The sequence below is a fragment of the Macaca nemestrina genome, chromosome 20, assembly GCF_043159975.1.
Source record: "Macaca nemestrina isolate mMacNem1 chromosome 20, mMacNem.hap1, whole genome shotgun sequence".
Classification (NCBI taxonomy): Eukaryota; Metazoa; Chordata; class Mammalia; order Primates; family Cercopithecidae; genus Macaca; species Macaca nemestrina.
Window position 1 is genome coordinate 17,590,672 of NC_092144.1, and position 20,567 is coordinate 17,611,238.

The 20,567-nt window shown below is 55.9% G+C and overlaps 1 protein-coding gene and 1 long non-coding RNA gene across 4 annotated transcripts; one reads left to right on the forward strand and one right to left on the reverse strand.

Moving 5' to 3' along the window:
- Window positions 1–2,664: 2,664 nt before the first annotated feature.
- On the reverse strand, window positions 2,665–18,673 carry LOC105487298 (LSM4 homolog, U6 small nuclear RNA and mRNA degradation associated). Of its 2 annotated transcripts, none has more exons than XM_011750762.2 (5): window positions 18,576–18,673; window positions 11,927–11,968; window positions 9,010–9,108; window positions 5,459–5,642; window positions 2,665–3,302 (listed from the first exon to the last, which is right to left on the reverse strand). In XM_011750762.2, the coding sequence occupies exons 1-5, from the start codon at window positions 18,576–18,578 to the stop codon at window positions 3,211–3,213; spliced, it is 420 nt and encodes a 139-aa protein (XP_011749064.1). In that variant the 5' UTR covers window positions 18,579–18,673; the 3' UTR covers window positions 2,665–3,210. The 2 variants fall into 2 exon arrangements, with proteins under 2 accessions (XP_011749064.1, XP_011749107.1); XM_011750805.3 differs by lacking the exon at window positions 18,576–18,673 and adding an exon at window positions 18,409–18,514.
- LOC139360436 (uncharacterized) lies at window positions 3,254–13,440 on the forward strand. Of its 2 annotated transcripts, none has more exons than XR_011617825.1 (3): window positions 3,254–3,338; window positions 4,125–11,742; window positions 11,901–13,440. It is a non-coding gene; the product is annotated as an uncharacterized lncRNA (long non-coding RNA). The 2 variants fall into 2 exon arrangements; XR_011617824.1 differs by having other exon boundaries at window positions 3,298–4,996; window positions 7,771–11,742.
- Window positions 18,674–20,567: the final 1,894 nt, after the last annotated feature.

Consider the following 20,567-nt stretch of genomic DNA (forward strand, 5'->3'; position numbering starts at 1 on the left):
GCTCCGGTATGAGGTGGCGTCAGCGGCCGACCTGGGCCTGTCACACTCCGGCGGGGGACTGTGGGCTGGCCCTGGAGAGCTCAGCCCCGGGCTGAGTCACAGCATAGTGCCAGGCATGGGCCTCCCTGACAGAAAGCAAACTCCAGGCGAGAAGGTCTGGGGGTGGGTGGGGACCATCTACGGTAAAGGCAGCCCCAGCTGGGTGAGGAGGGCATGGACCCTGGGCCCAACAGACCATCGGAGGGACAGAAAGACCTGGAAGCCTTGGATTTAGGAACTAGCCTGGTGCTTTTGGTTTCTGTTTCTTGAGGGGGTGAGGATGAGGCTTCATGAAACCAGCCAGGAAGAATGAAACGCAGAGCTCAAGCTCAAGGGAGGGGGGCCGGAAGCTTCTGGAAGTCTGCAGGGGCCTAAGCAGGGGCCACTCTAGCCCACGAGGGCCAAGTTGGCGGAGGCAGGCGAGGGGACTCTGCGGCTCGAGTCATAGGTCAGGAGAGACTGGGCCTAGAGCCTGCAGCTGCCGGGCTGGAAAGGTCAGAGCCGGCTCTGCGTCTGGTTGCACCGGCAAGAAGCCGCAATTACACGGGCAAAGGAGGCCGGGGATTAGCCCCGACACGTGGGAACCTGAACAGTGAGAAGGCACTAGGGGGTGTTGGAACACATTCTGAGTTCAGAGCCTGGTCAGGGAGGAAAAACCAGAGATCAGCAAGAAGGGGAAGGGGTCTCCGAGGGCTTTCCCAACCCAAATTCCCAAGACGCCTGACCCCAGAGCTCCCGGATTTCACCCACGTCTTGTGACACACACGACCCCTGGGAGGGAGGAGCTCAGGCCCCTCGGAGAGCCCCAGAAGGCTCTAAGGGCCACTGAGTCTACAATGAGGGGCAGGAGCTGCAAATGGGACCTCCCTGCTCCCCACCCTTCCTTCCCTCCTTCCCTGAAGATTGCCCCACCCACCTCACCCTGGGAGCCCAGCCCAGCCCCCTGCATGGCCCACCCTGTAGGGGCATGGGATGTGCCAAGAGATGCTCCTGTCGACCAGGCGCAGTGGCTCACGCCTGTAATCCTACCACTTTGGGAGGCCAAGGTGGGAGGATCACTTGAGGTCAGGAGTTCAAGACCTGCCTGGCCAACATGGTGGAACTGTGTCTGTACTAAAAATCCATAAATTAGCCACGCGTGTTGGTGCACACCTGTAATCCCAGCTACTTGGGAGGCTAAGGCAAGAGAATCGCTTGAACCCAGGAAGTGGAGCTTGCAGTGAGCTGAGATCGCGCCACTGCATTCCAGCCTGGGCAACAGAGCGAGACTCTGTCTCAAAAAAAAAAGAAAAAAAAAAAAACAAAAAAAAAACCGATGCTCTTGTCCAGCAGGCAGGTGGGTGCTGTGGGTCAGTGCATCCCAAGGCTTCCAGGCCTGGGCCCACAACTGCCGCCCCTGCCTGTGTTGAGGGGGCGGGTTTGTGAGGTTCAGGGCAGGCCGCAGCCTGGAGCCCACATGCCCTATCTCTTTTATTTTATTATTATTTTTTTTTGAGACGGAGTCTCGCTCTGGCACCCAGGCTGGAGTGCAGTGGCCGGATCTCAGCTCACTGCAAGCTCCGCCTCCCGGGTTCACGCTATTCTCCTGCCTCAGCCTCCGGAGTAGCTGGGACTACAGGCGCCCGCCACCTCGCCCGGCTAGATTTTTGTATATTTTTAGTAGAGAAGGGGTTTCACCATGTTAGCTAGGATGGTCTTGATCTTGTGACCTCGTGATCCGCCCGTCTCGGCCTCCCAAAGTGCTGGGATTACAGGCTTGAGCCACCGCGCCCGGCCACACATGCCCTATCTCTAACCATCAATCAAGTGCCGCTGTGGAGGAGAAGATTCAGGCGACAGCAGATATCCATCCCTGTCCCCCACCCCACACACAAGGAGAGCATCCCAGGTTAGGACACTGTAAATGCAAAATCTATACGATGGCAAGGAACTCTGAAGACTCAAGAAACAGTTCCTCACGGACAGGGCCTTTTATTCCAATCACCTCTCAAAATAGGTCTCCAAACAGGGACCCTGAATGAAGAGAAGGCTATGCGGGGTGACGGGCTGTTGCCTGGCTCAGGGCTTCCCTGCAGTTACGTCCCGGTCCGCAGACGCTACCCGGAGCCTTTTCCGAAAGTGCTGACTCAGTGTCTCAGGCGCGCGCGCGCCCGAGGTTTGACAAGTCCAGCCTGGCTCAGAAAGGGGGCAGGAGCCTCGTGAGAATCTTCCAAGGGGATTCCTGTCCCCAGTCTTCTCTGTGTGAACGCCAGTGTGGCCAGATGGGGATAGATGATGGAGCCCAGGCCACCCGGGAGGGGGTGATGGGGACCATGCGTGGCCCCTGCCTGGTACTTCCTTCCCCACACACCCGTCAGCATTAACATCTCCACAGAGGGGAGAGGGTATAGGACAACCTGGTGTGGGGGCGCCAGGGACTCTCAAGAGCCCCACTGTCCAGATGCTGGTCTTGCCTTTTGTAAAAGGACATCAGGACCCCACTGTGACGCTGACGCCTGGTGAGATCTCTCAAAAGGAAGCTTCCCTTACCGGAACAGTGATTTCCCGAGAGCCCAGAGATGGACAGAGGGCAGGAGACCCGCTAGGTGCGCCCAGATGCTCAAAAGGAACAGTGGATGTACAGTGTGTAGTTTTATTTGTTTTTATTTTTGTAACACAAGAGAGGAAGCGATGGGCCAGGGCCCAAGGCATCCCGTGCACGGGTTCGAAGGCTTTCAACCATCCCGGGTTTGTTTTGAAGGCAATGCTGGGGCCGCGCCCAAAGAAACTCTGCAGGCTGTCAGTCCCAGCGTGAACAGCTTAAAGTAAAAATCTCCCATCTGGTCACTGCTCGGAGAGGCTCTGAGAAATGCAAAACAAACCCGCCTGGAAAATGCCGCCCTGAGAACCAGAGTGAGGGCTTGAAAGATGCCTTCGACACAGGCTCTTCCAGGAATCCAGCCAGCTTTGGGACGGCCGCTTCACAAAACCAAACACACCAAATAACATTTCCAACCGGAGAACTGCCGGTTTTAGCAAGAAAAAGGGACTTCACCTAAAAGGGAGGGTCGCAAAACACGAAGGGGGTTCCCCCTGACGCCCGCCTCTTCCTTTCTGAGCAGATCCATCCAGGACCGTGGAGCGGAATCGCCGCCCTGGCAGGAGGGGGCGCAGCGGCCGGTCTGGGTGGGCTCACTGTTTGCCCGCCTGTCTGCCCGGCTTCTTCTCTGGCTGGCCTCTGCCTGTGCCCGGGATCCCACCTCGGCCCCGGCCGCCAAACACACCTAGAGAACAGAGAGAGGGGGCTGCAGCAGAGCCAGGTGAGTGGGACCTTCTACAGGATCCCAGTGCCCTGAAACTCTAGTCCAGGTCACCTAAGTCCCCAGGCTCAGCTTCCTCATGTGTGAGGTGGGGACTGAGGGTGCTTTGGATCTCCTCCATGGGGCAGAGCATCTGAGGAAGGCAGGAACTCCAGGGCATCCTCATTATGGGACTAGACCCAGCCCCCAGGGATGCAGGGGGGGACTAGGCAACAGAGGGCACTAAGTCCCATGGCAGGTTGGGGCAGGCTTCCTAAACGACAAAGCCAGAAGGGCTTCCTGGAGGAGGGGGAGGTGAGAGAGGGGTGGAGCAGAGACTAGGGCAGTAGGCCAGGCTGGGGGCTGCCTGGGGGGGCCTCCCACGCTCCAGGACCACCCATGGGCCCTCATCCACCTGCCAGGAGGAAAACAGAAGAGGGGTTTCTGTGAATCCAGCCCCAGGGATGGAGAAGGGGAGGGGACTCCCCACCTGGCCCGAGGCCACAGAGATAGGAGACCATGAGGCCAAATGACATTTTCCATGAAGCCCCTGAGGTGGCAGCATGTGGCCACTGGGGAGGTGACAGGTGGGTCCCGGGAGATGAGGGCCCCAGGGACTCACTGAGTGGACACTGCAGCGGCGCCTACAGTAATCCTGAGCAGGCGGCATGCAGGGCACACCTGTCCCCACACCGTCTGTGTGCCCAGCACCCCTTCATGCCACCCGCACCACAGGCCAGGCCTGGACGCAGCAGGCTGGGTGGGCCGCGACCCAGCATTGATCCCTCCCTCTCTGTCTCCCTCGAGGACCCCAGCTCTGTGAGCCCCGTCTAGGGAGCCGTTTCAGAGAACTTTCTAGCTGGACGAATGCTTGAGGAAATCAAAGCTGGAGCTTCAAACAGGAGAGCCAAGGCCAGCAAGAGGAGCTGGCCCTGCGGCCCATGTGCCGGGTGCCAGGGGCCAGAGGCCAGCGCTGCAGGCAGCATAGCTCCGGCCCTCCACAGAGCCCGCTCGAAATCTCAGCCTTGGGCCAGGGAGGTCTGGAGACAGGAGGACTGACCTCAAAAGGAACTGGAATCACTGTCTCCTCTGCAGACCTCAACCCCGTGAAGGTGGGGTCAGGGGTCCAGATTTAGAGGATCCAAGAGGTCAGGGCTCTCACCAGCCAGGGGCCACCAGGCCCTGTGGGGACAGAGGCCAGAGGCCAACACTGGCCCAGGCCACCAACCTCCCCTCTCACCAGGGAGGGCCAGCTGTGCCAGGGTGCACGGCCTGGTGGGAGTTACTGCGAGGCTGCTATCTGCACCCCATGACCCCGTGGCTTCCTGCAGAGCAGCCAGAGAAAACCCCCGCCTTCCCTAGGTAGGACCTGACCCACTCTCTCAACAACCTTGACCCCAAGTGCTGGGAAGGAGCCAGGCCTGGGACCCCAGAGGCCCCACCCACCCTGAGATCTGCAAAGTTCCCTGCCTGGAGTACTATCCCCATCCCTCCCTCAGGCTCACTCCTGACCACCTCGTGAGCCCGCACTCAGAATTGGCGCCTGGGGCCTTCCGGGGCCAGCCTGCCATGCCGCAAGCCCCCAGGCTGGCACCTGAGCCCAGCACACCAGCAGTGCCCATGGATGGAAGAAGCAAAGCCCAGGTCCCCCTGAAAACACAAGAGCTGGGGACAGAGAGGTGAGGAGGGGCAGGGGCTACAGATGGCCCCTGGGCCTAACAAATGGAATTTTACGCCAATTCATCATCTCTGGTGGGGGCGGGTGACCTTGGCTCTGGATAGAGCCACGGCAGGGAGAGGGCCCCACACCAGGCCCCAAGTGGAGTCCTTGCCAGCAGCCTGGACAAGTGGGCACCGCCAGACCCTCTCAGAGGGGAAACTGAGGCTTGGGGAGGTGACTTGATGTGCCCTGAGGACTACCAGGAGGTGCAGTGAGAGGAGGACTGAGTCCCAGGTCTCTGGGCTCCTCTGGCTGGGCCTCGGCTCATGGCCAAAGACCAGGAGGGGGGCCCGGGAGGGTCGGGAGGCTCCGAGGCAGTGCTGCATGGGCACTAGCCAAGAAGGCCAACCCCGAGAAGGAGGGATGCCACGTGTGGCTGTCCTCCCGCCCCAGGTATGTCCACTGGGGATGGGAGACCCACCTCGGCCGGCGCCGCCCATGCCGCGGCCTTTCTGCTGCTTCTGCTGCTGCAGGCCTCCGCGGCCGCGGCCCTTGGCCACCACCTCCTCCTTGACCATGTCAATGATCTCGTCAGGAATGCGCAGGTACTTGATGGTGCTGCCACGGATGTAGCACTCGGGCATCCGCCAGAACTTGTCCCCGTCCTGCGGAGAAGGGGAGCGGGTTTTTTGTATTTTTGAGATGGAGTCTCGCTCTATCACCCAGGCTGGAGTGCAGTGGCACGATCTTGGCTCACTGCAACCTCCGCCTTCTAGGATCAAGCAATTCTCCTGCCTCAGCCTCTCGATTAGCTGGGATTACAGACGCCTGGCTAATTTTTTTGTATTTTAGTAGAGACGGGGTTTCACCATGTTAGCCAGGATGGTCTCGATCTCCTGACCTCGTGATCCGCCTACCTCAGCTTCCCAAAGTTCTGGGATTACAGGCGTGAGCCACCGCGCCCGGCCCTATTTTTTAATTTTACTTTTTATTTTTTTGAAATGGACTCTCACTCTGTCACCCAGGCTGGAGTGCACTGGCACCATCTCGGCTCACTGCAACCTCCGCCTCCCGGGTTCACGCTATTCTCCTGCCTCAGCCTCCTGAGTAGCTGGGACTATAGGCACCAGTCACCATGCCCGGCTAATTTTTTTGCATTTTTAGTAGAGACAGGGTTTCACCGTGTTAGCCAGGATGGTCTCGATCTCCTGACCTCATGATCCACCCGCCTCGGCCTCCCAAAGTGCTGGGATTACAGGTGTGAGCCACCGCGCCTGGCTGGGGAGCGGGTTATTACCAGGCTGTCTGGCCCAGCGCTGGGAGCAGGGTCTCAGATCTGTGGGAGGCCCTGCAGATCCCGCCCAGCCTGCACCCCGCACCACCCCTGCAAGCTGCACAGTCTCAGTCCCAGGAGACACGTGGAAAGGTGTCCACCCTGCAGGCAGGATCGCTCCTGATCCCAGGCAATCCTTCACCCGGCAGCAAGGGTGGGTGTGGTAGGCGCAGCCCCCTTGTGCATGCACAAGGAAAACGGACTCCTATCCTCTGCCCGTGCGCCTGGCTCAGGAGTGGCTGACTGGGGCTCCCTCCAGCCTGGGATGGGGCTCTCTCTGGTTGGGGTTGGGATTCTTCACCTGCAGCCCAAAGCCCAGAGTGGGTGGGGGCCTCCCTGTGCACCAGACCCAGATGAAGCCCAGCTACTCTTCCTCCTGCCCCAGCCCCACCTCACTTCTGGAAGCCTCTCTATGTGCCCTGACTCATTCATTCATCGCAGTATCTCCCAACAGGGCCTGAGTTGGGTGCAGGGACATGCGAGCAAGCTACAGGCCTAGTGTGGTGGGTGAAGAGGGGTGGTGGATGGGGTAACTTGAGTCCTGCCAGGGTGGCTCAAGGGCAGCTTCCAGTGATGCCAGTGTTAGGAGAGCTAACCAAGACTGGAGAAATGCGGGCCTTGCAAAGTCACAGACTCACGCTGCAATGCCTCCCTGAGGCCCCCACTGGGACAGATCGAGGGATTAGCAGGGGCCAGGGCCATTCCTACCGTATCAGTTCCCCAGTCCCACCCCACTGCCCAGGTTCCTGGACAGATCCACGTGTGATGCCTGGAAGGCCTTTGCCCCAGATGCCCTTGGAAGTCAGATCACAGCATCTTCCTGCTTGGAACACACCCATGGGCCCCTCTGTCTTGGGGGCAAGGTCTAGGAGCCTCAGGAGGGCTCTCTAGGGCCTGAGATCCTGCCCCGCCCTGGCGGTCCTCTTCCCAGCCCCTGATGACATTCCCTCCAGATGGAACTTTCTGTTTCCGGAACACATGCCATGGGCTTGCCCCCAGGACTTTGCACGCGGTTTTCCCACTTCTCATCTGGATAACTCTGGCCCCTAAAAGGCCTCACCTGCCTGAATCCCCAAGTCCTCCCATCAGACACTCTCCTCCATGCCTGGGTGGGTGTGGCCTGGCCCAGCGCTGGGAGGAGATGAACAGCCCCTTTGGGTGCTCACTGTCCTAGGAACCCCTCAAGGGCTCGTGGGGTGGACACACTATGGTTCTGTGGGGGCTCAGGGCCTGGGCAGACGGCTTGGCGCCCAGCTCTCCCAGGCAGGGCCTAGAGGCTTCCTAGTGCAGGAACCTGGGCAGGGCCTGAGCTCACTGCAGGGAGGCCCCTGCCTCCTGCCCACAGTGCTCCAGAGGTCCCTCAGCCCGGGCGGGTCTCTGCATCCTGCGGCCTGCCTCTGAGGGAGGGAGGGCCCCGCTCAGATGGGGACGATGTGAGTTCCCATCGCCTCTCCTCCCAGCCACCTGTGACGGCAGCATCACCGCCCAGCCACAGAGGCAGGCTGCCCAGGGAAAATTACGCGTCCACTCGAAGCTGGCGGCAGAGGCCAGAGCAACCCGTGGAGACCACACAGCCTCTGAATTCACAGGCTTCTCATGTCTAGGACCTGGAAGTGTCCAAAAGACCGCACATGCTCACGCACGCAGCGCACCTGGTGATGCCGATGCCGGAAGCGGAGCGCGCCCCGCTGGCCGCAGGTGGGAGGCACGCGGTTCTGCAGCGAGGCACCGTCCGGCACAGCCGCACTGGACCCGCCCAGACGCCCTCCGGGAGGCTACGGCACGAAACCCAGCAAGCAGCTTCTCGAGCTTCTAGCGCTGTGCACAGCAGCCCCACCACCTGTCCCCACCCTGTGCTGACGAGAGGCCCAGTCCTGGGTCGGGCTGGGGGTCAGGGCAAGATACGGCCACTTCAGGAAGAAGCGCCTCCCTCCTCGAGCCCTGTTGTCCCGTCAAGGTGACCCCAGGCAGGCAGTCCAAGCTCCCCAGCAGTTTCCTCCCTACCATGGGGGGCTGTCACCCACAGGGAGACAAGACAGATGGGGTCAGGGAAGGTTGGTGGGAGGAGTCCAAGGGAGCCGCTGCCTTCAGCACCATGCCTGACCTCCTCCTCAGTGCTCCACGGGTCATCCCAGGGGCAGGGAAGGCCCGTGACGCCAGGGGAACCATCTTCCAGCCCCGGCCGACCCAGCAGCGCTCCTAGCCAGGCACTTCCCGGTCTTGGGCTCTGGCTGGTGGCTCCTGGCCCACCAGGCCCTGGCACTGCTCCTGCCCACCGTGACCTGGGCATCCAGGACATCCCATGGCCACACTACCAGGGCCCACAGAGTCCAGGCAACATCCAGGCTGGACTAAAGGCAACAGAGCCTGGGAGGCTTGGACCTCCCCTGGAGGGGGCTGCCCCGACCTGAGCCACAGGGAGTCCCCAGGCCCAGGTCCTTCCAGGTCAGGGGTGGCACCAACAGACACACAGCAGGAAAGGCCGGGTGGGGGGGCAGCCTCACACAGGGTCAAAGTCCAGGGCGTGCTAGGGGACTTGGTGGCCTGGCCCACCCTGCCCGGTCCCTCCCCACTGACCCCTGTCAGGATGAGCAGTCCTAGGAGGCCTCCCCCACTAACTCCTCCCATGAGGCCCAGGGAGGGAGGATGCTGAGTGTCCACCCCTACATACCACCCCCATTGGTGGGCGCAGTACCCACCCTGGACGTGCAGATGACTTCTCGCAGGTTAATGTTCATCCAGTTGTCGCAGCTCACCAGGTGTCCGTTGTACGTCTCCCCATTTTTCAGCTCCACCAACTGGAAGAGAGACAGGCCAGAGGTCGGCTATGGCCCTGGAGCCCTGCGCCATGGGCCCCCCAGGAGGTGCAGCTCTGCCCCGCGAGACGGACCACCACCTCCAGGCCTCAGCCCACAGCTCCCAGACCCCTAAATGGCCTTCCTTACAGGCGACAGGCTCTGCCTCCACTATACACTTCACTGGCAGTTAGACAGTCTATCATAATGCCAACCTTTGTACAATTAAAAAATGATACTGGGCTGGGCGTGGCGGCTCAGGCCTGTAATCCCAGCACTTTGGGAGGCCGACGTGGGCGAATCACGAGGTCAAGAGATTGAGACCATCCTGACCAACATGGTGAAACCCCATCTCTACTAAAAATACAAAAATTAGCTGGGCATGGTGGTGCACGCCTGTACTCCCAGCTACTTGGGAGCCTGAGGCAGAATAATTGTTTGAACCCAGCAGGCGGAGGTTGCAGTGAGCTGAGACCGTACCACTGCACTCCAGCCTAAGCAACAGAGTGAGACTTGGTCTTAAAGAAGAAAAAACTAAGAAACACAGAAATGTTTAAAGGAATGAGTGAGACAATGGTGACGGTGGCCACTGATCCAGGGTGGCTGGGGGCCAGGTGGGCACAGCTGGGCTGGTCCGGCAGGCACCCCCACAACACCAGATATTTGGGTTTTGGTGTTCCGCAAATGCTGTTTTGCACTGTAATAATTACTCGTCTATTTGGATATGTTTTGAGAACAAAGATAAGTAGCACATCATTCTAAAGATATGCTGCTGTTCGGAAAAGGCTGAGATTTTTTGATGTCTTTTATGAGACAGGGTCTTGCTCTGTTGCCCAAGCTGGAGTACAGTGTCGTGAGCATGGCTCACTGCAGCCTCGACCTCCTGGGCTCAAGCCATCCTCCCACCTCGGTTTCCCTAGTAGCTGAAACTACAAGCTCACACTACCACATGCGGTTAATTTATTTTCCTTTTGTAGAAGTGGGGTCTCACTGTTGTCCAGACTGGTCCCAAACTCCTGGGCTCAAGTGATCCTCCTGTCTTGGCCTCCCAGAGTGCTGAGATTATAGGCATTAGCCACTGCGCTCAGTCCAAGGCTGAGTTTTTCTTTTGAGACGAAGTCTCGCTCTTGTTGCCCAGGCTGGAGTGCAATGGCATGATCTCAGCTCACTGCAACTTCTGCCTTCCAGGTTCAAGCGATTCTCCTGCCTCAGCCTCCCAAGTAGCTGCGACTACAAGCACCTGCCACCATGCTCAGCTAATTTTTTAGTAGAGACGGGGGTTTCACCATGTTGGCTGGTCTCAAACTCCTGACTTCAGGTGATCCACCCGCCTTGGCCTCCCACCAACGCTGAGATTTTTAAATGATTCAACTTAGGCATCTGCCTGAGAGAAACGAACATAGGCAACTATACAAATATGTGTGCGTGAACGTTCACAGTGACACTATTCGCAATAGCCAAAAAGGGGAAAGAGCCCAGATGCCTGTCAGCAGATGAACAGATAAACAAAATGTGGTAAGTATCCGCTCCACGGAGTATGGTCTGGCTATAAGGAATGAGGCACTGACACAGGCCACAGGGTGGATGAACCTCAAAAAAAAGGTGCTGAGTGACAGCCACCAGACTTGAGAGGCCTCATGGTCTCCGCTCACATGCATGGGATATATCCAGAATAGGCAACCCCACAGAGACGGCAGCTGCCTCGTGCTCATCAGGGGCTGGGGCTGGGAAGTGACTGCTGATAGAGACGGGGTTTCCTTTTGGGGAGACGGAAATGTTCTGGCCTAGATAGAGGTGGTGGTTACACAATGCTGTGACTGCACCAAATGCCACTAAATTGTGCACTTTAACTGTAGTGTTAGTATGTAATATTATCATTTTTTGGAGACAAGGTCTCACTGTTGCCCAGGTTAGACCTGCAGCCTCAAACGCCCCTGGCTCAGGTGATCCTCCTGCCTTAGGCTCCTGAGTAACTGGAACTACAGGCACACGCCACTACACCCAGCTAATTTTTACATTTTATGGAGAGGCGTGGTTTCTCCTTGTTGCCCAGGCTGGTCTCCGAACTCCTGGGCTCAAGCCATCCTCTAGCCTCAGCCTCCCAAAGTGCTGGGATGATAGGCATGAGCCACCATGCCCAGCCTGAAGTTCTTTTTATTTTTTTAAGAGACAGGGTCTTGCTATATTGCCCAGGTTGGATTTGAACTTCTGGGCTCAAGTGATCCTTCCATCTCATTAATTTTCTCCCATCCAAGTACTAACCAGGCCTGACCCTGCTTAGCTTCCGAGATCAGATGAGATCGGGCGTGTTCAGGGTGGTATGGCCGCAGAACCCCCTCATTAATTTTTTTTCTTTTTTTAGAGACAAGGTCTCACTCTGTCGCTCAGACTGCAGCACAGTGGTGTGATCACAGCTCACTGCAGCCTCAAACTCCTGGGATCAGTCAATTCTCTCGCCTCAGTCTCCTGCGTAGCTGTGACTGTAGGCACATACCACCTCATCTGGCTAAATTTTAAATAATTCTTCTTGCCCAGGCTGATCTTGAACTCCTGAGCTCAGGCGATCCTCCTGTCTCGGCCTCCCAAAGTGCTGGGATTACAGACGTGAGCCACTGCAACTGGCCCATTAAATTTTTAGTAAGTATGTATGTACTTCTCTTACAAGTAGCAGAAATGACAGGGGTGTGGACACGCCTGGGGAGGGAGAAGGGAGCGAGCTGCCGTGCTGGTGGACAGGCAGGAAGCCGTCTGCTCAGCCACCGCCCCTGTGCTGAGGCTGGCCCCCTCTCAAACAGGCTGTCCCAGACCACTGAGTACTCACCATGGGATGATTCTGAGCCGTCTTCAACAGTGACAAGGGAAGCTGAAAGGCAAATAAAGCTGCATGATTTGTCTGTCTGATCAGCGCCTGGGAGCTCTGGTCTCGAGTCCCACCCACGACTCAAAGATGGTGCAGTACGGTGCAAGGGGCGCACAGGAGTGTGCGTCAATCACTCTCCACCGGAAATGGCATTTCCTACTCTGCCCAGCCCTGGAACACACACCTGCCTCTTGGATTAGGAAGAAAAGCCTCACATACCCTCCCTCCTACCATAGGTGGCCACCACCTGCTCTTGGTGCTGAACGCTCTGGTCAATTTTTTTTTTTTTTGAGACGGAGTCTCGCTCTGTCACCCAAGCTGGAGTGCAGTGGCACAATCACAGCTCACTGCAACCTCCACCTCCTGTGTTCAAGCCTCCCAAGCAGCTTGCCTCAGTCTCCCAAGCAGCTGGGGACAACAGGCGTGCGTCACCACACCCAGCTAATTTTTATATTTTTAGTAGAGGCGGCGTTTCACCATGTTGCCAGGCTAGTCTCAAACTCCAGACCTCAGGTGATCCACCTGCCTCAGTTTCCCAAAGTGCTGGGATTACAGGCATGAGCCACCGCGCTTGGCCTAATGCTTGTATTTTAAGCTCAAACTGGTATGCCTGAGATGCATCCATGTTGACGTTACTGTGAGTATGGAGTTGAGGACACTACAGCTTGGAAACCGGGGAACTTGCCCAGTACTGTGGAGCTAGGAGGGGACAGAGCTGGCCTGGCCCTGTCTGTCTGAAGCAAGCACAAGCCCATGCCTTGCAGGGCAGCCCCAACTGGCCGAGACTGACACCGCCAGGCCCCATTGCAGGGGTCAGTCCCATCAGAAAAGGCCACATCTGAGCTGGTTTTATTTTTTCAGATGAAGTCTTGCTCTAAAAATACAAAACTTTGCTGGGCATGGTGGCATGCGCCTGTAGTCCCAGCTACTCGGGTGCTGAGGCAGGAGGATCACTTGAGCCTGAGAAGCAAGCCTGTCACCCAGGCTGGAGTGCAGTGGTGTGATCCTGGCTCACTGAAACTTCCACCTCCCGGGTTCAAGTGATCCTCCTGCCTCAGCCTCCCAAGTAGCTGGGATTACAGGGGTGTGCCACTATGCCCGGCTAATTTTTGTATTTTTAGTAGAGACGGGGTTTCTACATGTTGGCCAGGTTGGTCTTGAACTGCTGACCTTAAGTGACCCACTCGCCTGGTCCTCCCAAAGTGCTGGGATAACAGCATGAGCCATCACCCCCAGCCTGAACTGGGTTTTCAAAGACAGGAAGTCACCAGTTAAGGTGAACTTTCAAGTTTTTTTTTTTTTTTTTTTTTTTGGTGGCGACAGGGTTTTGCTATCTTGCCCAAGCTGGCTTTGAACTCTTGGTCTCAGGGAATCCTCCCATCTCAAGCTCCCAAGTAGCTAGAATTACAGGTATGCGCTACCACGTCTGGTTTCAAGATGTTTTTTTCCATCATTACTGAATTTATTATGTCAAATATGTAGTGTTTCTATTACTGGGGGGAAAATCAACACTTTCATTTTGGAAACATAAAACTCAGCCCGTACACTGGGAACTGCCTCGGGGTGACACAGGGCTGTGCCTGGGTACGGGGTCCTATAACGGGCCCGTTCTAGTACTGCCGTGAGGAAGGCCCCAGCACCAAGGGGCCCTGACGAGACAGTGCCTCACAGGACAGAGGCTTCACCTTGCTTTGTCCTGGTGACTGGAATTCCAGGTGGCCCTGACCCCAGAAGCCTTTGCTGGGAGTCCTGCCCTGGCTACCACCCTGATCCACAGGGTGGCCGCCTTTCCAGGGGGTGTGAACTTGAAGGCCTCTCGCTGTGGAGGCCGGAAATGGCCTTCAACCCTGGTGGGGTGGCTCCCCCATGAAAGGAAGGGGCTGGGGAGGGAATCCTACATCCCACAGCCCCTTCCTGAGAAAAGCTGCCCAGGGGAGGTCGGTGCCAGCAGGAAGCCAGGCCCAAGCCCGCTTCCTGCACCGGCTTCCTGGAAAAGCCAGATAAGGGGGAAGAAGGGGCCATGTGGCCCCGGGGCGGCTGCTCGGAGAGGCAGGGGAGGAGGGCTGCGGGCGGCTGGGCGTGTGTCTGACTGGGTGCCACCAGCCACAGAGAAAACACAAGAGCCACAGATTGGCACATGGGTCCCATGCCCAGGTCGCCCTTTACTGTGAAGAAGCCGTGGGTTTTCCTCAGTAAGCCTGTTTTATTTCTCCAGTCCATAACAGGAACGGGACCCGGGACGTCCTCCTGGATCACTGGGGAAGGGGCAGAGGTCCGGCTAGCCCTTTAAGGCCCACCTCTCATTCTGCAGAGGAGGCGCCGGCGCCCACAGCAGAAGTGACCTGCCCAGGGAAATCCAGCAAGGCCCGGGCAGAGCTGCCCAGAGGCAGACGCCCTACTGTCAGCAGGTGGCCTGGAGACACACCTTCCATGCCAGTGACAGCCCCTCTCGGGTCACCACCTAATCCCAGTGACCAATAGCACAGCCTGGGAGGACCCATGGCCTCCTTGCCTGTCACCCGCAGTCCCATCCAAAAGCAGCAGAAAGAACATCTGAGAAACAAAGAGAGCTGGTGGGACAGCCACAGCGGCTCTCACCTGTAATCTCGGCACTTTGGGAGGCTGAGGCGGGCGATCACCTGAGGTCAGGAGTTCCAGACCAGCCTGGCCAACATGGCAAAACCCCGTCTCTACTAAAATACAAAAATTAGCTGGGCGTGGTGGCAGGCGCCTGTAATCCCTGCCACTCGGGAGGCTGAGGCAGGAGAATCGCTTGAAACCAGGAGGCAGAGGCTGCAGTGAGCAGGAGTTCAAGACCAGCCTGGCCAATATGGTAAAACTCCATCTCTACTAAAAATGCAAAAATTAGCCAAGCATGGTGGCGCACACCTGTAGTCCCAGCTACTCGGAAGGCTGAGGCAGAAGAATCGTTTGGACCCAGAAGGCAGAGGCTGCAGTGAGCTGAGATCGTGCCACTGCACTGCAGCCTGGGTGACAGTGACGTTTCATCTCAAAAAAAAAACAAAAACCAAAAACCAAAAAACACCCAAATAGGGTTGGTGCAGACCTGCTCACAACACTCCCCAGGCCAGCTACAGAGCCAGGCCTGAGAGGCTCTGCCACACTGGCCGTCACACCCATTCCTGCCACCTGACCTTGACTTCTGCTATTGCCTCTGCCTGGGGTGACCTTCCCCAGACCTTCGTGTGGCTGCTGAAACGTCACCTCCTTTGGCCAGGCCCTCTTAATGGCCACTCTCTGCCTCATGGGTGTTTGTTTCCATCATAGGATGCAGCCAGTCTTTAATTACCTTGTTTATTACCTCTGTCCCTTGCTAGACTGGAACACTCAAAGTGGGTGTGGACTTTGTCCAGGGCCAAGCACAAGGCCAGGCACATAAGAGGTACTCGGTAGGCCGGGCGCGGTGGCTCACGCCTGTAATCCCAGCACTTTGGGAGGCCGAGGCGGGCGGATCACAAGGTCAGGAGATCGAGACCACGGTGAAACCCCGTCTCTACTAAAAATACAAAAAATTAGCCGGGCGCGGTTGTGGGCGCCTGTAGTCCCAGCTACTCGGGAGGCTGAGGCAGGAGAATGGCGTGAACCCGGGAGGCGGAGCTTGCAGTGAGCCGAGATCGCGCCACTGCACTCCAGCCTGGGCGACAGAGCGAGACTCCGTCTCAAAAAAAAAAAAAAAGGTACTCGGTAAATATTTGTTGAATAAATACACAAAAGAAATGCACACACCACTCAGGGAGGCACGCAGGGAAGGCACAACACTCGCCCCACCCCACAGGTAAGGGAAGGAGTGGCCGCCGGACAGGGAGTTGCCTGACTCCCGGGTCCTCCAAGGCTGCAATGGCCTGGGGCTGTGACCATATATCTTGATTTCTCCTATATCCTCATCTCCAAATTCTGTTGGAGAAAGAGGTCAGAGGAAGGGGTGGATCCTCAAAATCTTAAAAGAAGATACATCAAAGTGCCAGGTGAGGCTTGGCACAGTGGCTTGCGCCTATAATCACAGCACTTTGGGAGGCTGAGGTGGGAGGATCACTTGAGCCCAGGAGTATGAGACCAGCTTGGGCAACACAGTAAGATTCTGTCTCTACAAAAAATGTAAGAATTAGACAGGTTTAGTGACGCATGTGGTCCCAGCTACTTGGGAGGCTGAGGTGGGAGGATCGCTTGGGCCGGTGAGGTTGAGGCTGCAGTGATTGTGCCACTGCACTCCAGCCTGGACGACAGTGAGAGCTCAGTTCCAAAAAAGAAAAAAAAGTACAGAGTGCAGTGGCTCACACCTGTAATACCAGCACTTTGACACACCGAGGTGGGTGGATCACCTGAGGTCAGGGGTTCAAGACTAGCCTAGCCAACATGGTGAAACCCCATCTCTACTGAAAATACACAAATTATCCAGGCGTGGTGGCGCATGCCTGTGATCCCAAGCTACTTGGGAGGCTGAGGCAGGAAAATCACTCTCTCCGAGAGGTGGAGGTTTAGTGGGCTTTCTTGCAGCATCTGGAATCTGGTTCTCAGGTCTAGATCCACGAAGACCTAATCCAGTGCCTCCTAATTCAGGAAGCTGTCCAGGACTGCCCATCCCCGCTCCTAACCCAGGCCACTCCTTCTGGCCCTGCCCTGATCACAGGGAACTGGAAGTGTGTATCCCATGATGCCTTGTCCATTCTTGGCCACTCCTCCAGGAAATGGCTGGATAGCCAGGACTCTGGATGTTCAGAAGGTGGGAAGGGGCTGAATGAATGAGTTCACACTTTGCCCAGGCACCGTTCTACACACTGGGAATATAGTTGGAAGAAAAAAAAAGATTCTGCTTCCACAAAACTTAACACAGGGATGGATCCTTCCAGCTCTGCCCAGTCTTGCATGCCAACTCTGCCCTCTAAGTACATGGCAGAGGGACAGGCTCTCTGAATCCTTGCTCTTGAAACCGCCTTTGCAAAAATTGTAACTGAGGAAATTATGACAGCGAAAAGAGATCAGACCTAACCGACTCCATCGTGCTTCTAACCTTTAAGCTGTTCTTGCTTATTCCTGGGCATAGGCCGAACTAACCTTGGGAAGGGATTTAGTGTATAGTTTGAAACAAAATTGGTAATAGCCCTTTCCCAAAAAGACCCTTTTCTTGCCTGGGGACCAGTCTGCCTTTGTAGGACTAACAAATTAGCTGCACGATTAGAAATTATTGTTTACGGGTCATACAGCCTCTGGCTGCAAGAGTCTGAACCTCCCCAAATTGCTCCTAGGGATAACATCACTATTATAAAATCTAAGATCAGTGTTTGAGATATTTTGCAGACCCTGTACTTGGTGGATCAGCTGACACCACCCAGACCAGTAATTTGGTTCAACCAGTCCTGCAATCCCACCCAGGAACAGAAGACAGCAAGAAAATCTCACTTCAACCCCCGCCCCCCCCCCCCAATGACTCCATCTCCAACCTCAGGAAGCTCCAACCAATCAGCACTCCCCACTTCCTGAGCTCCTACCCGCCAAATTATCTTTAAAAACTCGGATCCCCTAATGCTCAGGGGAGACTGATTTCAGCAGTAATAAAACTCCAGTCTCCTGCATAGCTGGCTCTGTGTGAAATACTCTTTCTGTATTGCAATTGCCCTGTCTTGATAAATGGGCTCTGTCTAGGAAGCAGGCAAGGTGAACCCGTTGGGTGGCCAGCTGGATTTAGGGAGAGCTCTCTCACTAATCCACAGTTCTGATGCAGCCACCCCTGGGGGGCCCTCCTGGTTACTGAATCTCCCACTGTCTCACAGTCTGGAAGTCACATCCCCAACAAGGGCCTTGGTTTCTCTCATTGAAAAAAGAAGGGCCAGATGCTGATGAGCCAGGAAACTCCCAGCTCTGGATTCCTTTTCTGATCTGCACACTGGGAGACACGGGCACTTTCTAGCCCAGATCCAGAAATTACAGAATCATAAACAATGTGGCCCTGCAGAGACCTGGGCTGCAATTTTTCCTTCTGTGTACGGGGAGGATGTACTTTGCCCACCCCTAGCTCAAAACGCTCCCTTCCTCTGGAATGACATGCTTTGTGAACCAAGGAGAAACACCACACCCCAGCACCAGGCCTACTTTTCAGCCAGAAAACAAAGAGGCCTAGGAGGCTCTGCTGCTAGCATTTTAAGCATCTTACAAGCTCTGAAATTCCTAAAACTAAGTTTCACAACTCAGACTGGCCCCCTACTTCCCAGCACTCTAGGTTTCAATCTGGGAGGTCAGACTGGGTCCGAAGCGTAAGGGACCCCCTTCCCTGCCCAAAAACTCTCTGTTGCATTTGGCAGATCCCCACTTTTTTAACCTCAGTTTCCCAACCTGCAAAATGGGAAAACTAAGTAAGGCGAGGCCACTGTACTGTGGATACGAGTACGTGCAACCCTAAATCCCAGACACGAACGTGGTAGAACCACCTGCAGTCTCCAGCATCAGTTTCCCGGCCTTGTGCCGGGGGACGGGACTCAAGGCTCGGACCGTACGTTCGCCCCGCGCCAACCCAGCCCTCAGCGCCCGCCCGCAGGGCTCCTAACGACTGCGGTTCCCGCCTCCCGGTGAGACCCCGCCGTTGCTCTGCCCTCACCATGGTGCCGGCGGGGACCGGACTCGCCGGCCACTTCCGCCGCCGCCGCTGCACACGCTCCCGGCGGTCTTCGCCACGCCGCGCCGCGCGCCACTGGGCTGAAAGAAAGTGGCAGAGACGCGAGCCAGTCAGCACCGGGCTAGAAGGGCGGTTAACCAATCCACGCGGAGTAGGGCGGGGCCCGCTAGGCGAAAGGGGCGGGCCGGGCCGTGTTCCCGCCAGAGGAACGAGGAAGAGAGCCGTAAAGTGCCGCGGCTTGTAATACAAAAGGGGGCGGAGCAACGCGCGCCGGGGCGGGGTGCATTGTGGGTAAACGCGTGCGCAGGTGAAACCTTTGTCGGTCTTCTGGGCTCCACGCTGTGGGCAAAGCCAGTAACTGCCTTTGCAGTTGAGGGAGAGAAATCCAGGCTTCGTGGTGATTGGGACGTCCCTGGTGTCGCCCTTCGGACTCCTAGTTTTCTGATTCTGTAATTATCCAGGGAACATCATTTAGTAGGTTGGAATCCTGACCACGACCCTCGGGGCCTCAGTTTTCTCCCTGTAAATAGTAGTGTCTGCTCCAAAACGTTACTTACTATGAGGATGAAATGAATGAAACCGTGTAAAAGCACTTAAAACAGCGTCTGGCACATATTAAGTACTTAATACCTATTCTGTGCCTGCTTCTGCTCATAGAAATGAACAGTACACAAAATTCGTGGCCCTTAGGGAGACAGACAGTAAACAAAGTAAATAGGCGAATGCTATTAGTTCCCTGGGGCCTGCTGTAACAAATGCCCACACACTGGGAGGCTTAAAACAACAGAACGTGATTTTATCATAATTCAGGAGACCAGAATAATGAAATGAGGTTGTCAGTAGGGTTGGCTCCCTCTGGAGGCTCTGAGGACAATCTGCGTGTCCTATGCTTCTCTCCTGGGTTCTGGTGGCTGCTGGGAAACCTCGGAGTTCTTGGCTTGTAGATGCAGCCTTCCACGTTCTGCCTCTGTCGTCACTTGGCCTTCTCTGTGTGTCTCTGAGTCTCAAACGACTCTTTCCTTTTTTTTTTCTTTTTTTGTAGAGACAGGGTCTCCCTATGTTGTCCAGGCTGGTCTCGAACTCTTGGGGTCAAGCAATCCTCCCTCCTCTGCCTCCCAAAGTGCTGGGATTACAGGCGTGAGCCACCGAGCCCAGCCTCTCCGTTTTCTTATAAGGACACGCCTTTCTCTTATTAAGCCCACCATAAATTCAGGATAATGTCATCGCAAGATCCTTAATTACATCTGCAAAGACCCTTTTTTTTTTTTTTTTTTTTTGAAATGGAGTCTCATTCTATCACCCAGACTACAGTGCAGTGGTGGGATCTCAGCTCACTGCAATCCCTCCGTCCTGGGTTTAAGGGATTCTCCTGCCTCAGCCACCAGAGTGGCTAGGATTACAGGCACACGCCACAATGCCCAGCTAATTTTTGTATTTTTAGTAGAGACGGGGTTTCACCATGTTGGCCAGGCTGGCCTCGAACTCCTGACCTCAGGTGATCTACCCACCTCAGCCTCTCAAAGAGCTGGGATTACAGGCGTGACTCACTGTGCCCAGCCTCATTTTTCAATGACCGATGCTATTTATTGACATTATATATAATATCAAAAGACTGAAAGAAACCCAATGCGACCACATGATGGAGTAATACTGCTATAAAAAGGAATGAAGTTCCTATAAAAAGGAATGAAGACAGTCTTCATATACTGACATTGAATGGTGTCTGGATATATTAAGTGGAAAAAAACCAAAGTAGAGAACAGTTTTTACAATATGTCATCTTTTGTGTGCACAAAGAGAAATACATGCATGTGTATGTGTTTATATATTTGCATATATTTTATATATATATATATATATTTTTTTTTTTTTTTGAGACAGAGTCTCGCTCTGTTGCCCAGGCTGGAGTTCAGTGGCCAGATCCCAGCTCACTGCAACCTCTGCCTCCTGGGTTTATGGCATTCTCCTGCCTCA

Coding starts and splice junctions, on each gene's coding strand:
- LOC105487298 (XM_011750762.2), bottom strand. Junction 9,109..11,926: donor CGGCTCAGAATCATCCCATG/GTGAGTACTCAG, acceptor TCTCTCTTCCAG/TTGGTGGAGCTGAAAAATGG. Junction 3,303..5,458: donor CATGGGCGGCGCCGGCCGAG/GTGGGTCTCCCA, acceptor TCTGTTCTCTAG/GTGTGTTTGGCGGCCGGGGC.